This window comes from Sylvia atricapilla, chromosome 3 (assembly GCF_009819655.1).
Source record: "Sylvia atricapilla isolate bSylAtr1 chromosome 3, bSylAtr1.pri, whole genome shotgun sequence".
NCBI lineage: Eukaryota > Metazoa > Chordata > Aves > Passeriformes > Sylviidae > Sylvia > Sylvia atricapilla.
This window is the reverse complement of record NC_089142.1, coordinates 33,662,664-33,678,172: the sequence shown is the minus strand read 5'-3', so window position 1 is coordinate 33,678,172 and position 15,509 is coordinate 33,662,664. Positions and strand designations below refer to the sequence as shown.

Sequence of the window (15,509 nt, the reverse complement as noted above, 5' to 3'; positions counted from 1 at the left end):
ATGTTTGCCAACATGTCATAGTATGCTGTAACGCTTTTTAAGGTTCTGGAAATTGCAAAATTATCCTGTCAAAGATAGGTATTAAATCATGAAAATAGGGTCCTTTCTTCCTACTGGTGTAGGATTTTTCTGACAAATATACTTGTCTCTTAATGAATACAGTGTAACAAAAGTGAACTTCTTTTTGAGAGGTTAACATTTTGCAACTGAATAAAATATCTTCCTGTCAGGAACTATATAAATATTTCAAGGTTTTTTTTCTATTGTGTTTATTTTAGTTTTATGCTGTTCTTGTGAATGTAGGAGGTGATTACAGGATGTGTACTGAAAGTCCATAGTTTCTGGGTTTGCACTCAAAGAATTTACTCCAATGGGATTGTAGCACTGGCTCTTTTGCATGAAACACTTAATTTGAATGCAGGACAGTTGATTTTTTTAAATCTTGAATCTTTATCTTTTTATCTTGAATTCTTTTGTTCTTTCATAATTATTGCAAACTTTTACAAGTAGTGCTGTTAGTGCATAACTCAGTTGGCTAATTTACAAGTAAAAAAGCAAAAATGCCTTCTTTTTTTTTTTAAATAAACAGCCAGAAATGAAACTCTTTTTTTCAAATCCTCAAATGTTAGGAAATGTCGGAATTAATGCCCAAGATGAAATTCCATTAGGTCTGGTAGTTAAAAATGAGAATCAGTGTCTTTTTCAGTCTCAGTATCATACTTAAAAACAAATTCCTCATTATCCTAATGTATTTCCTCTGCAAAAATCCTACATATTTGTTTTCCTACTGCAGTTTTGTATTTCACAATATGTAGGAGAAAGCTTTGCCAGTGACTTTTACTTTCCTACCTCTCTCCAGGTGCAACACCAGAAGTAACCCAGGTCTGGAAGACAATGTTCTGGATTCTCCACAGCTGGAGAGTCACAAGTAAGTTTGGTAGTGGCTTAGGTTCTGGAAGGTTTTTACTGTGTGTTGTGTTCACCTTGATGCTGCCTCATGTCATTTGCTCTTTTTCTTTTGCAGTCCTTGGTCAGCAGCATCACCAGCCAGCTCTCCTGTGATAGCACCTGTCATGTTCTCAGCTATTGTAGAGGAAGAGCTCCAGCAAGAAGCTGCTCTTATTAGGAGCAGAGAAAAACCTTTGGCATTGATCCAGGTAAAGTGCTAAGTTACTGCTGCTCTGAAGTACCATGAGAAGTTTCCAATGGCTCTTTCAGAGATCAGTTGTTAGTATTAATTATGTATTAGTACATGCCATTTACATAATAATATTAAATATATTTTAATAATAACTTCACACTGCTGTTTGATAAGGTAGGCCTCTATTAAAGTCAAAATGACTGAGTCCATGATAAATGCATTTGCAGCATCAGAGGATAGTTGCGTTTGGAAGTAACCTGTGGAAATTGTGTCATCCAAACTGCTGCTCAGAGCAAGGTCAGTTCAGAGCAGGTTTCTCAAAGCCAGGCAGCATTTGATTATCTCCAAAGACAAAGAATAATGGCCTCTCTAGAAGGATCACCCTCATACCAAAAAATATTTTTAAATGCAATTTTGTGGTTTCCAATTTGTGCCCATTGCCTCTTCTCCTGTCTTTGGTACCACTCAGAAGACCATGGGTCAGTTGTCTTTACTCTCTCCTAGCAGGTATTTATACACTTTGATAAGCTCACACTAAGCCTCCTTTTATCCATGCTAAACAAGTGCAGTGTGCTCAGCATCTCCTCAGTGTCAGATGCACTGGGCTCTTAATCGTTTTTATGCCATGCCAGTGGACTGTTCATTATATCCATGTTTCTCCTGTCCTCGGAGGTCAAGAAGTGGACCCAGCACTTCAGGCGTGTCTCACCAGTGCTGAGTAGAGGGGAAGTGTCATGTATCTCATTTTTCTGGCAGTGCTGTCCCTCATAGATCACAGGAGGCTGTCACCCTTCTTTGCCACATGAGTGCACTGCTGGCTTAAAAGCCTAAATTGTCCACCAGGACCCTGGCTCCTTTTGTGCTAGGCTGCTTTCCAGCTTGTCAACTCCCAGTGTGTACTGGTGTGTGGAGTTTTTCCTCCCAGGAGCTGGACTTTGTGTTTCCTTTTCTTGAACTTTCTTGACTGAGATTTCTTGTAGCCCATTTTTCCAGCATTGTCCAAGTCTCTCTGAGTGGCAGTACAACCATTTGGTATATCAGCCACTCCTTTCAGTTCTCTACTGCTCATAACTTTGCTGAGGATGCACTGTGACTCTTCCTTTGAGTAATTGATGAAGATGTTAAAGGATACTGGCCCTAGTCTCAGTGTTGGTGCTAGTTACTGGCCACTAAGCTGGACTAATGGCACTAAGTTGTGCCATTGGTCACAACTCTTTGAGAGCACCAGTTCAGCCACTTTGCAGTCTTTCTCACATTGCATTTATGAGGTCTGTTCTTAAGCTTGTCCACTTAAACTTTTAGTTAATACGTAAGCTGTACCACTTTCCTGAGGATCACCTAGTGGTCACTCAGATCCTGTTGTGCTTCTTGAAGGTAGGAATGACATTTGATTCCTTCTAGTCCTCAGGAATCAACCCTTATTTTTGAAAAAACCGAATTTTTTCAAAGGTTTTTTTGAGTGTGGTCTTGCAGTCATTTTGGCTGGCTCTGATCTCCAGAGCCTGGCATTGCTGGAGTCCAATCTTTACGCTTAAGACTAAGATGAAGGTCCCCAGCCTTTTCCATGTCTTTTTAATTCAATAGTGGATCCACATTGTCTTTTTTAGCTGCTGTAGAAGCCTGTTCTGTTGCCCTTCGTGTTCCTTGCCAGATTCCACCACAGATGGGCTTTGACTTGCTTAATTCTCTTCCTGTGTGGTCACACAGCGTCTCTCTTTTCCTTGTGTGTCACTTTTCTCTGTCTCCACATCTTGTATGCTTCCATTTTGTTTAAGCTTCGTCTTTTTATTATTTTTTTTTGTCTGTGCAGTCCTCCTGCCATTCATAATTGGCTAGGAAGCTCACTGGCATGGTCTGTTTTGGAGCCTGGCGGAGGTGGTCTTTAAAATCAACCACCTGTCCTGGACCTTTCTTCTTTCTGGGGCCAAATCCTGTGTATTTCTTCAAGCAGATGCCTTCATAGTCTTCTCCTTGGAATTCCCAAGTTGTTTGCCATTTCTCTAGTTCCCAGCTTTCAGGATCCTAAGCTCCAACATCTCATTGTCCTTGCAGCCAAGGCTGCCCTCAACTTTCACGTCCCTCACCAGTCCTTTCTTTTGTGAGCGTGAGATCCATCAGAATGTCTCCCTTGATCATCTGTGTTAAGAATTTTTTACCAACAGGGAAATGTCTGAGAGTGCTTGTGTCCAGCTCTCTTGCCTTTCCAGCGGATACCAAGGTGCCTCAAGTTTCCCATGAGGAGCAGGCCTGAAAGCATGAGGTTTCTTCAAGTTGTCTGAATAATTCATCATCTACTACTCTTTCATGATTGGGAGGTCTGATACACTCAGGACCACTAAAGCCAGTTCATAACCATGCCTGTGATGTAAATGTAGATCTGACACTGACATACATGCTCTTTTTTCCTTTCCAGATTGAGGAGTGTGCTATTCAAGACTTACTAGTCCACTATGAAGCTTTTGACAACCCTGAAGAATTCGTGACCGTTGAAAGGGCTCCACAGGGACCTATAGCAGCACCTATGTGGAACAAGCACTAATTTGTACTCTTCACAGCCCTCCCTTCCACAGTTCTCACAATTGTATGTGCACTTTTGAAATTGTAATTCTTCTTTTAAGTAAAACAGGACTGGAAGAATAAGAATCATGTAATTTTTAGCATCAGCATTAAAACACTGCCCATAATCACTAGATATTTGTTAGAGAGAATGAAATAATGTGTTCACTGTGTCCTTTACCCACAGTATCTATTGTATGTAAGTTTTGAGAGCATTTCTTTAATGACACATAGAATTAATAATGTTACATGAGGCTGTAGATTGGGAATGTATTTGCTAATCTTAAGTTTTAAGGGTTTTTTGTTAAATTAACAGGTGAACAGTTTAAACAAGTGTTTATTTTGTGATTTAATGTGGAATTGAATGTGCAGAATTCAACTCCTTTGAAGTTTGGGGGGTGATGTGTCCTTCAGACCTTTCTTGCCAGTTTGGGGTATTGGGAAAAAGTTTGTGCTTGAACTTCTTGTAAAAGTACAGTTTGACAATGCAGTTTATCTTAAGTTATGTGTGCAAGTCCTGGTTCTCTGGCTGCTGTGGGCAGCACGTTTCCCTGTTGTGCCCCAGGCTGTGCCTCCGTGCCCAGCCATCGCCTGCTCTCGGCTCAGCTGTGCATGTTTGTCACTGCTGTGAGGGAGCCCTGCCTTGGAGCAGCCAGCTCTGTCTTGAAGTAAAGCACACAGCTCAAGAGAACATGATGTCACTTAATTAGCCCTTCTGTAGTCTTACTCTGGTGAATATGGTACGGTTTTAGAACCGCTGTGTTCGGGGATGATTCACTTGAAGTGCTGAGGAAATAAAATATCTGTGAATATGTTGTTAAAGCTATAGGGGCAAGTGCTTGACTGGGAAATATGCTAACACATAAGCTGCAAAGATTATAATAGATGACTTTCAATATTGTGTTCCAAAGTTCTCTGTGCCTGGTTGAAACAAATTTGTAGGTATGAAAAAAAAAAAAAAAAAAAAAGGAAAAAAAGGTAGCCTTATCTGCAATATTTTGTCTAGTTTGTCTTGTTTGTATAGGTGCATTTGAACTTGTACTTCCTCAGTAATGTCAGTACTCATGAACTCTGAAAAACTGGAATGGAGAGATCTGCAGAAAATGAATGTAAAGAATTGATCACTGTGTGATATAAGAATCTTGAAAAAAGTGATATAGATATGTCTTAATGATTTCAGGTTAAGCTACACCAAAAAAAAGCCCCCACAAAAATTGTAAAAAAACTGCAATAAACAGTAAAATCTTGATCTATATGAAGTTAGTATACTTTTATGTGCTGTCTATATATAATCAATGATTTAGGTAACTAGAGTAATCAACAATTATTTCTTTTGTGTTGGAAACAAGAACTGTAGACATTTTGAAGCTACACACGCAGGAAAAGATGTAGATTTTAATTATGTTTTAGTTTTACTGGTAATTCATTCACTAAACTGATGATAATACTTGCATTAAGAGCTTTACTTGATGCACTAAAGGGCCTTAGGGTGAAACTCCTCTGGTTTAAAAGAAAGCTTATGTAATGTGAGAAATAGCTATAGAAGTAGTAGGCCTTTCCAGGTGGGAACCTAATTTTTATCGAATGTAAATTTATTGTAAATTTGCTAATTTACTTTTTTTCTAAAATATGCCATTGAAAATCTCATTCTCCTGAAATATTAAGAAGATTGATGTTTCCACCATGCCAAGGAGCTTGACTGCTTTTGAGTTGTGTTTTTATTGTCACAGTTTGTTTAGGCATCATCACTGATTATATGTAGTATTGATAAACAAAAGTGATCAGTGTACCACTCTTCTGGAGTTCAAAACACTAAACTGCTGTGGTAGAACAGCGTTACTAAGGCTAAAATGTGTCACAGAAAGCTGGCATTTTCTAACTCAGATGCCCAACTTTGTGACTTTCTTTGTTATGCTGAACATGAATTCAGTTCTAATCACATTTTTTCAATTCAGGGCTTGTTAAATCCTTTAACTTGCACCAAAACAGGGTTGAATTTCCAGGTTCTAGTGAACACAATGCAGCACATCAGAGTTTGCAGTAAAAAACAATATTTAGCATATAGATACAAAAGTTCAAGGAGATCTATTGCAGCTATTTGATGTAAGAAATGCATTACATCATTCTAGTGAAGTTTTTGTTACATCTCAAAGACAAATGAACCATCCTCTGAAAGAGTTTTTTGTAACTTAAGTATTTTGTCTTTTCTCCTTCATCATTCATTATCCCTAACTTCAGTAACTTCTTAAAAAATAGAGGAGTAAGGAAAACTTGCAATTTTTTGCACATTCAAATGGAGAAACAAAATTTAAAATTTTAATAATACTGCCCTACCTTCAGGACTTGCTGTTACTGTGTCAAGGTATTTGAGGAATGTGTAAGTTTTGTGCACTGTATATTGAAATGAAAATGTAAGTAAAGTGGGAGACTCCAGTCAGTTATAGAACCTTTGCTACAACTAGAGGTTGTTTTTAGTGACTAATCTGACACTATTGTTGAATGGAATTTCCATGTAAGGACTGACTGTGCAACCTTTCACAGAACAACATTAAGAAAAAATTTACTAAATTTTCTAATTTGGTTTCTGTTATAAATCTTGATGATGCCTTCCTACTGTATGTTTTCTAACTGAATTCCCCATCCCCCACCCTGTGGTTGGCATCATTTGTAGGTGGCAATAGGATATGTTAGCTGCATATTTTAAAATGAACACTTTTGAACTTCAAATATGTCATTTTTTTGTCCCCATGCCTGCCCCTCCTTTATTTTTTTTATTAATACAAAAAGAGACTCTAAGCTCTTTTGACAGTGTTCAACTTGATTGTGTTCATTGATCTGCAATTGAAATGATGTTCTGCAGCCCCTTGGCAGCCTGAACTCTCTTCCTTACCCAAATAATTTCTAGCTCTGGTGTAAAGACAAGCCAGAACAGAACACCAGGGTTGTTAGATCATATTCTAAATGTAAAGATAAAAGATTTACACTGGAATAAAGTAATTTAAATCCTTGATCCTTGACTTGCAAGATGGCACCAGAGACACTGTTACTTTGTAGTAACAGGTACTGTCAGTTAAGGTATCAAATTATCTCGGAATGTATTCCTTCCATTTTTACTCCAAGAAAAGTTTGTAAAACTCCACTGAAGAGCCTGCTACTTAAACTGAACGGAAAGGTTTTCTCTCTCTATTGGCTGATGTGCTGGATGCTGGTCAGGTGTGATGTTGAGGCACACAAAAGATGAATCCCTCCTCTAGCTGTGGTGGATCTCGGAAGTGTGGCAAGAAGGATGGAACTGTTTTTGTAGTGTTTCAGGTGTCTAATCTTGAGAAAAAAAAAAAACTTTATTAAATGTAGAAGGCCAGCAAATTCACACACACACACAATGTATGTTTGAAATGTGAAAGGGTTTTAGCAGTGATGCAGCAGAGAAGTTCTTGTGAATTTAAGGAGTCCCTCTAATGGCTTGTGTGAGATTTCTCTTCTATGAGAGGGTGGTATCTGACACAAACTCATACCTAGAAAGGTTTTGCTTTCCAATAAAATTCCTATTGAACTGCAGTGGCACCAAAAAAATGCCATTTTTATAGCAGCTTTCAGATACCTGCATGGACTCATTTTACACTAGTCCTTCAGGACTAGGAGCTCTTGAGGGCTTTCCCTGGAGGAAGGGAGTTGGATGTGAAGAATGTGCTGGAGATGAAGATACTCTTCAGGTGAGGTGTTAGGTCTAGCAAAAATTCTGCTTTCTGTTTTCTGTTTTTCTGTTTTTTCCTCTTTTTCTGTTTGGTTTTTCTGTTCTTCTGTTTTTCTGGTTTTGTTTTCCTTTCTCTAGTTCTCTATTTCTGTTTCTCTTTCAGTCTCTATCTTGATTACTTTTTTTCCCTTGTGTTTTTATTTCTGAAATAGAATACTATTTATTTAGCATGACCCGTCTTTTATCCCTTTTTTTTTTTTTTGAGGTACCTGAATAGCATGAGAAAAGAGAAAACTTTTGCAATGGCTTCAGATAAGGACTGGCAGAAACTAATACTTATAGAAGTTGAAAGTCAACTCTTTAGATCAGCCTTGGAGAATGCATTCTAGTTTATCGAAGTGTTGCTTAAAGCATGTTTTATTTCCTGTGATTCAATTGACTGAAATGCTCAGTGTTCTTTTTATATACAATGTATAGATTTCAGCTCAGGCCTGAAACATGAAATTGGGCCTTGGTGTGTGTTGTGTGACTGAGCTGTGGTCAGAGACATTAGAGTGTAGTGGTCAAGTGGGGGGAGCATGAATGTCCTGAAATGGCTCTCGAAGATGCTGCAGGGGAGTCCTCTCCAGGTTCTGGTGTCTGCCTGGGCTGGGTCTTCTGCAGCTCTATTCTGAGCATGTGAAGATGTCTAAATTTACAGTCTCAACTTTTGCAAAGAGGGAGGAGAATTCCTTGGTTCATGTTTTCATGGGAGCACCATGAGTTTGTCAAATGCATTGGCTTTGTGCTGAGTGCATTTTCTTTGTGTGGCTCGTCTTGGAGGATGCTCTTTACTGGAAATGCCCGCTCAAAGGCCCCTCAACAGGATTAATGATCTTGTGGAGTGAGAGATCAATGTTCTCATTCAGCTGCAATTTTTTTGGAGGAAACTGATCCAGGGAGATAAGAAAGTCTGAGTCAAGTAATGCTTTGGAACAGATCACCGATTTTCTTGATCTTGATTTAAATGAATTCATTGTAGATCAACAAAGTTGTTTTAAAACATATAATTTTAATATTTGGGGTCAATTCTTCTAAATTGTGCACGAGGTTTTCAGATAATGAAGGGAATATAATTGTTAAAAGCCTGGGTGTGTTTGGGGAATTTTTTCTTGTTTCATTTGCATAAAGAATGTATGAAAAACAGATAAGCAAGCAAGCAAACAAACAAAGGCAAGTTGACCTTATAGCAGACTTAAACAGATCCACTGCATTTGGTCTCAAGTGATAATGTACAGCTGGAGGGAAGCTGAGAGTCAGTTTTCTTCCTTAATAATAAAAAGTCATAATTTTAATGACTAAGTCTCAAATAAGAACATGAATGGGGAAAATGGATACAAAAGCTTTTATATCATTCTCAGTACTGTAAGATTCCCTTTTTTTTTTTTTTTTTTTCTTTCTTTTCTCCCTTCTATATTGTTTTAAGGTTTTTTTCAGGAAGATAGGGAGAGAACGCCTGAAGCTGAATTCTCAACTAATTTCTCACAGTATTAAACTGTTCCCAGATTTGTCTCTGCAGACTGCATGCCATTAAAGTAGAAAGGGGAGGGGAGGGTGTCTTTGCTCTTCATGTAGTTGTTTCACAGTCCTGTAATTCTGCAGAAATATATCATGTATGTTTGTTGGGCAGTGGACCTTGGCTACAAGGAAATAGCCTGTGCTGTAGGTTATGTGGCTGGGAGAGTGCCAGGTGCCCTTTGCTTTAAGCACAGCCACTGTACCTGCTATGTGAGCATGGCTACAACCCCTGTACAGTAGGTGAAGGGGTCGTGAGAGCTGTGCAGGGAATACAAGCTGCTTGCTCCTGCCTCCTGCTCATTTCTCTTCAGTCTTCGTGATTCATCAGCTGTGACTGGGATTCTAGGGCAATTTCTTATCTACTTTTGTAGGTTTGTTCTGAAGTGGACCCTCCCTTTGTGCAGATGTCATTGATGGCAACACAGCATGTGGTGATGAGAACTGTGCTCATGCCATTTGGTGACACAACACTGGAAACAACTGATACGTTAGCAAAAAAAAAGAAAAAGGTATAAAGAGTGTATTAAAGGTTTTTTTATGTTTTCCTTATTCACACATACAGTTATTTTTATTCACCTGGCCTTCTATTGCAATAGATGGAAAAAATGTGCAGAATCTTTTTCCCACTATGTGTATTTTAAGATGTTTGCGGGACACACTGCCCATGTTCATGCATACTGCAAAGATGGAATTGAGCAGTGGGGTTTCCAGGATCACATATTTGTGTTACACAAATAGCTGATAACACATGGGCTGAGGGAGAATGTGTGTGCATGCACGTGTGCATAGCTGTATTTGCTTATGGTTGTAGAATTGTATTATATTGCACCACTTCAACAAATACAGGTAATGTGTTATCTCTTCCCTCCATCTCTGTGTACTCAGTGGTAGTGAACCTTTTCATCTGAACTTTATCTATGTGCTTTGCAAATGTTAACGATTACGTCTCACTGTATTTGTGAGGTACACTAGCTGTGGACTGTTTGCCAACTTCCAGGTGATGGCTGTCAACATGCAAGTAGGAAGTTGGTTAGTCTAAGGCTAAGCACTACATTTATGGGCATGTCCTGAAGGAGAATCTGGAAGTTTCTCCTTCTTCTGCTGTCCCATGTGGAGCCTGTAACTTTTCTGGGATCAGTCATATAGGCCAAATTCTGAAAGGCTGAATGCCTTTTGGCCAAGACTTGTTTCTCTCTTTCTCTGACCCTCTGTACGAAACAAGTGCATCTGCTGTCAGAACAGTCTTGCTCTGCAAGAATAGGTGGAAATTCCATTCCCAAGGCATTCTCTCTTCTTGCTGGTGGCATCAAAAAATGAGGTTTTGGCTGCAATTTGGCTGAAAACCCATTTTAAGTTGCAAGCTACAATTTTTTGGGCTACCTCTAATTCATTCTCATTTTTTAGTGCCAATATCTTTCCTAGAAACAGTAAACGCAGGTTTTACTTAGTTCTTTTTGCCCCTGCTCCTTTATAGCTTCAGAATGAGCAGCAATGATTGAAGGTCTAGTATTGATAAATCCTTGGTGGACAAGAAGATTGAAAGGTTTATGTGCTACTGTGCACTGCAGGCTTACTCTGTGAAGTGCTACTGGATGTATTAGAAATGCACCAGTGGCAGCAAGAACTATAAGGCTTTCACCATAAGTGGCAACGACTACATGTGTGTGTGATGTTTTGGTTTTTAATGGAGTGGATTTAGTATAAATATTCCTAATATTACTAACGTTCCCATATAAAAGTATTGCCTGCAAGCTGTGTTGTTCAGAGCCTGAAATGACCACTGTAATTTCAGTAATGTTTAAGTTCATGTAGTTTTGAAGCTGAATTTAATTTCTCCTGGGTTGTGCTTTCAAACCTCATGTAATTTGGAGTACAAACAAGTCTTTGATGTTATAAAATTTGGCTCATTAAGGGGTGGAGATATAAAAAATTCCTCCTGAAAGGAGCTATATAGATTACACTAAGTACTGACAAGGCTTTACGAAAACATAGCAGAAGAAAACTGGCCATATCAGAGGAATCATAAGTATGTGCTGGCTTCCAATGTGCCTTTCTCCTGGTGGCTGTAGTGCCCACAGCTTTGGCACAGTGGCTGCAATGCTGGGTGTTCCAATTTGGTTCTGTCAGCTTGTGAATTATATCCACAGCTTTCTTCTGAAAGCTGAGATGTTTTCAGTCTTAAATACAGGTGGTGCCTGCTGATTCGCAAGGGACTGAGGCAAAGAAATCAACCAAGAAGCACGCACAGTGAATCAAAGGGCAGCTCCTACCTTGGGTATAGTGGAATCCATCTCACCAGAGCTTTATAAACCCAGTATTTTTTCTGTTTTCTTTCTCACGTGATATGCAGTTGTAGTGGCAAATGGCAAAAGAGATTTTAAGCCCATCAAAAAATAAATGTAACTGCTGACCTGGTGCAAACTTTTGTTAGAACATAATATCTCTTTTTGCAAGACATTGCAAGATCCCACAGAAAATCTTTACTAGCACTTTGACACCTCACAGAACGCTTGGGTGTTTCTGTGCCTGTGCAGTAGTTCCCTGCAGATTTTAGTATCTACCCACAAGCTGCTGAGATGCACTTGTAGCAACCTAGGTTGAGCACAAAGAGGAGTTAGAAGAGCAAGTTACAAGGACTTTTATCATTTCTTTGCTTTTGAACATATAACAACAAAATATTTTCCCCTCCACAGCATAATCTTGATAATGAATTTCTTTTTCTGTAGCTGTTTGTGTAGCACTGTGTTGTTGATGAGTTGCCTGTCAGCCCATCTCTTCAGCCTGTGGGGGTCCCTCTGGATGGCAGCACAACCTCTGGTGTGTCAGTCACTCTCCCCAGTTTGGCGTCATCTGTGCTGACAGTGTACTCTGCCCCATCATCTGGGAACCTCAAGGTGAACCTCTCATTCAGCTTTTGTTTCCAAGTGTGTTGGATGCTGCTGTGATCTTTGTGGGAATTATTATTTGGCTTTCTAATTTCATTTTTATTGTAGGCTGGATAATAAAAAATGCTTTGGTTTGCATCAAAGCAAGAATTGAGGCCTCCAGCCTCTTTCTCTTGTCCTGTTTTGCAGAGGTCAGCATAAAGCTGTCTTTTACTACCTTTCTGTCACACGGTGTTGGAAATCATAGCAGCCACATCTGTAGCCTGGGTTTCCCTTTTGGCAAACTACTTATCTCACCAAGGGAAAATTGAATGTCCATGTCTTTGTACTGTCTAGGAACACTTAGGGGACAACCTTTCCCTTTTGACTGTTCAAGGGCCCGTTCAAACTGGGATTTTTGAAGTGGAATGGCCCTAAATTTGGGGACAAACACCGTTTGACTGCTGAGATTAGAGCATGGTGCTATTAACACCAAGGTTGTGGATTTCTATCAGCCATTGAAGAGTTGTATTTGAGTATCCTTGTGAGTCCCTTCCAATTCAGCGTATTCTGTGATTCAGGAGAACAGATGAGTAGAATATAACCAATACTATTAGTCTTAGTACCACTGTCTCCTTTCCATTTGCTCAGGAGTGTTTCCGTTTTTCTCCATTTGTGGTGTGAACCCTCTGGCCTTTTCCTTCCCTTTGGTTTGGATGAGGCACCAGTAGTGAGTGAAAGATATCATTACTGGCTGTATCCATCTTAGGCCTCACCACGTACCTGCCTCCGTGTTTCTATGTTACTAAGATGTTAGGTGAAAAAAAGCTGTCAGAGTTTACTTACTGATGGTGTCTTTGTTTACTTGTTTCAGTTGTTTCATTTGTGGGAAAGGAGATTTCTGTGTTTATCACCTTCTCTCACATCTATATTTATGTGTCTTTCTCAGCTTTACTTAAAGGAGTTGTTGATAGGGAGTATCAGCATGGTCAGAATTATCCTTAAACAATAATTTAAAGCAGATTACCATATAAAAAATTGTCTAACACTATAATATACATTTATTGCTATTACTGTAATTCTGTTTTTGCAGAAAGGTTTTGACCAGATTGTCAGAAACTTTACTGTAGGGACAGAAATATGAAAGTCCAGCAAGCTCTTAAAGCATGGTTTTCAAATAGGAAAGGAAATCAAATCTATGAACCAATGCAGGCAATCTACTTTGCATAGGGCTTCTGACTGGTACTATGGTAAGATGAGTATACTGGAGATAAGAAAATTCTGAAAAAATTCTGAAAAGAGAATTTTTGCATCAACTGTTTTTTTGGCAAGGAAAGCACAGGAGCATTATCTCCCTGTGTAGCTGATGCAAGGATTGTTATGGATGCCTTTGAAAGGAGCAATGTAGGGGGCTGAAAATCAATGCTTTGCCTTACCACATTTAAACTCATTGCTGCTTTTTTATTTTTGTCTTTGTCTAACTGGGTCCTCCTGAAGAACTGTAAAGCTGTTTGCTTTAGCTTTGTATCTCTGGATACAAAGGTGAAAAATGCTTTGAAAAATGAAATGGTTTTTTTGCAAAATAGTTCTCTGTAGAGCTATCTGCTTTAGACTACTGCTTCACAAGGTTTTTGCGTGGAAGAATCCTGAGTTGCCACAGCTGTAGGCATGTGGCTGTGTGGAAATTACAATCTTACACATTCTGCTCTTTAAAATGGTCTTGTAAACAATTGTGCTTATCATGACCAGATATTAACTAAGCTATGATGTATGGTTCAGGACTTCTTTGATTTATGGGATTGGTGGTTTTTTGTTGGTCCATGGCCTGTTCGTTGGAGCTTTTTTTTTTTTTTTGTCATATCCATTGCTCCATCCACCACCCACCCCTACCCCAAGTAAAGTTACAGATGAGAAATGAGAAATATAGAGACTTTTACTATGGTTAGAGATTGTGGACTGGCATATGAAAGGTCTCCTCCCACTTCAGTCAAAGAAAAAATAAGGTTAACTCAAGTAGGAGTAGCATGCTGTGCATTATTATTTTGACACTTATTTTCAGCAAGGATGATAGGATCAGGTAAAACCTGTTGAAAATGTCACTTTCTGTTTCATTTATGTCAGTTCTGGCATTTGGGAAAAAACAAGAACTGTTCCATGTTTTCATTCTGGAGATATTACTAATAGCTCATAGCAGCTGGAGGAGATGCAACGGGTAAAGCAGGAAAGTACAAACACATGGCAATTTGAAAGATTTATCATTGGATAAAAGTTGATGATCTTTTATTTATTAAGAACATCAGTCAATGTCCATTCTGGAAGAAGAAAGATTTTATAAATAGGAATGTAATATTTCTTTAATTAACTGATTAGAAGTGTTCAGAGTTGGATGTGTGTAATATGCCGCCTTGGACTCTGAAGAAATATGCTGGCATCCAACGCACTCAAGACCTGGCTTTTTTACTCTTGCTCACTTTTTAGATAACATCTCTTTTGGATTCTACTGTTGACAGCATAATGATGATTAATTTCACTTACTGGATGTTTAACCTTGCTGAGCAGTTCATGAGGAGAGAAATGAAGTTTTAAGTTTTGTGAAGTCCAAGTGTGAGGAAGAATTGGAAAATGTCATGAAAAGAGTCCTACAAATGAAATGAAAAGAATCCTACGTCCTGTTGAGCTGTACTCATAGAGTATTTCCCTTGTGGCTTCCCAGACTTTATCAGATACCAGCCTAACAGCCTTGTTTTCTCAAAACTGCCTTTGTCTTGAATATCTCCAGAAAGTATGGCTCCTTCTTCATGTGCTCTGGTGTGGTGGTGCAGCTCTGGCTGTGGAGGCAATGTATCGAGCCTGAGCCTTTGCAACACTCCTGTCCCTCTTCTATCAGTTTAACATAGTTTAGATCAGGCTGAAAGGGAGAGAGTGCTATGGAGGTACAGGCATGTAAGCAGTGAAGAGGGGGGTGGAGAACTGACTGAAATCAGGAAACAGTTTCCTTCTCATGCACCTTTACATATTCACTTCCATGGTAGGATATGCTTCCTAATGAGCAGAATAAATTTCAGACCAAATGATCTCCATTCCCTGTGCTAAAAGCGTTTTAAGCAAATAAGTTGTCTCAGAGATTTTTCTGGTTCCCTCCTGTTCTGTGTGAGACAGGAGGGAAACACAAGAGTGCAGTGTCCTGGTCCTGCTTCTTCTTTCACGTGTTGTTCTCACCAAGTAAAAAGTCCTGAAAGTGGTTTTCAGTTTCTTTATGTAAGATCATAGTGCCCTGTTCAGGGAGACTGCATCACTTTTCCCTCTGAGATGTAAATTTAAAAATCAAAACACCTGTTAGGGTACATTAGCTGACTTGATTATACATTTGTGTCATGGTTTAATCCTGAAAACCAACTCAGCCCCACACAGCTTCTTGCTCATAAAATGCTTCTGTTTTTTCTTTTTCTGTTTTCTTTTCTCTGCTTTATTTATTCCTTTGTTGGTTGTTTTTTTTTTTTTTCCCTTTGTTTTAAATATTTTTAACCTGTAAAGATTTCTCTGGAAGTAGTACTGTAGAATCTAAACCCTGCTGCTAGTGCTCTGAGCTGTCATCTCTTTGGCACTTCACTTGACTTCTTGCAAGTACCATGACCACTTAACCCAGTGTCATGGGCTGAATTTGGCAATTCTGACTTTTCAGAAATAGCTTTCCTGC

At 39.0% G+C, this 15,509-nt stretch overlaps 1 protein-coding gene across 2 annotated transcripts in view; it reads left to right on the top strand.

Moving 5' to 3' along the window:
* IBTK (inhibitor of Bruton tyrosine kinase) overlaps positions 1–4,952 on the top strand; it is a 54,377-nt gene extending 49,425 nt beyond the window's left edge. For both annotated transcript variants that reach the window (XM_066315072.1, XM_066315071.1), the window contains exons 27-29: positions 860–928; positions 1,025–1,157; positions 3,555–4,952. In XM_066315072.1, coding sequence (XP_066171169.1) covers positions 860–928; positions 1,025–1,157; positions 3,555–3,680 — 328 coding nt within the window. In that variant the 3' untranslated portion in view covers positions 3,681–4,952. The remainder of the gene's footprint in view (positions 1–859; positions 929–1,024; positions 1,158–3,554) is intronic.
* Positions 4,953–15,509: the final 10,557 nt, after the last annotated feature.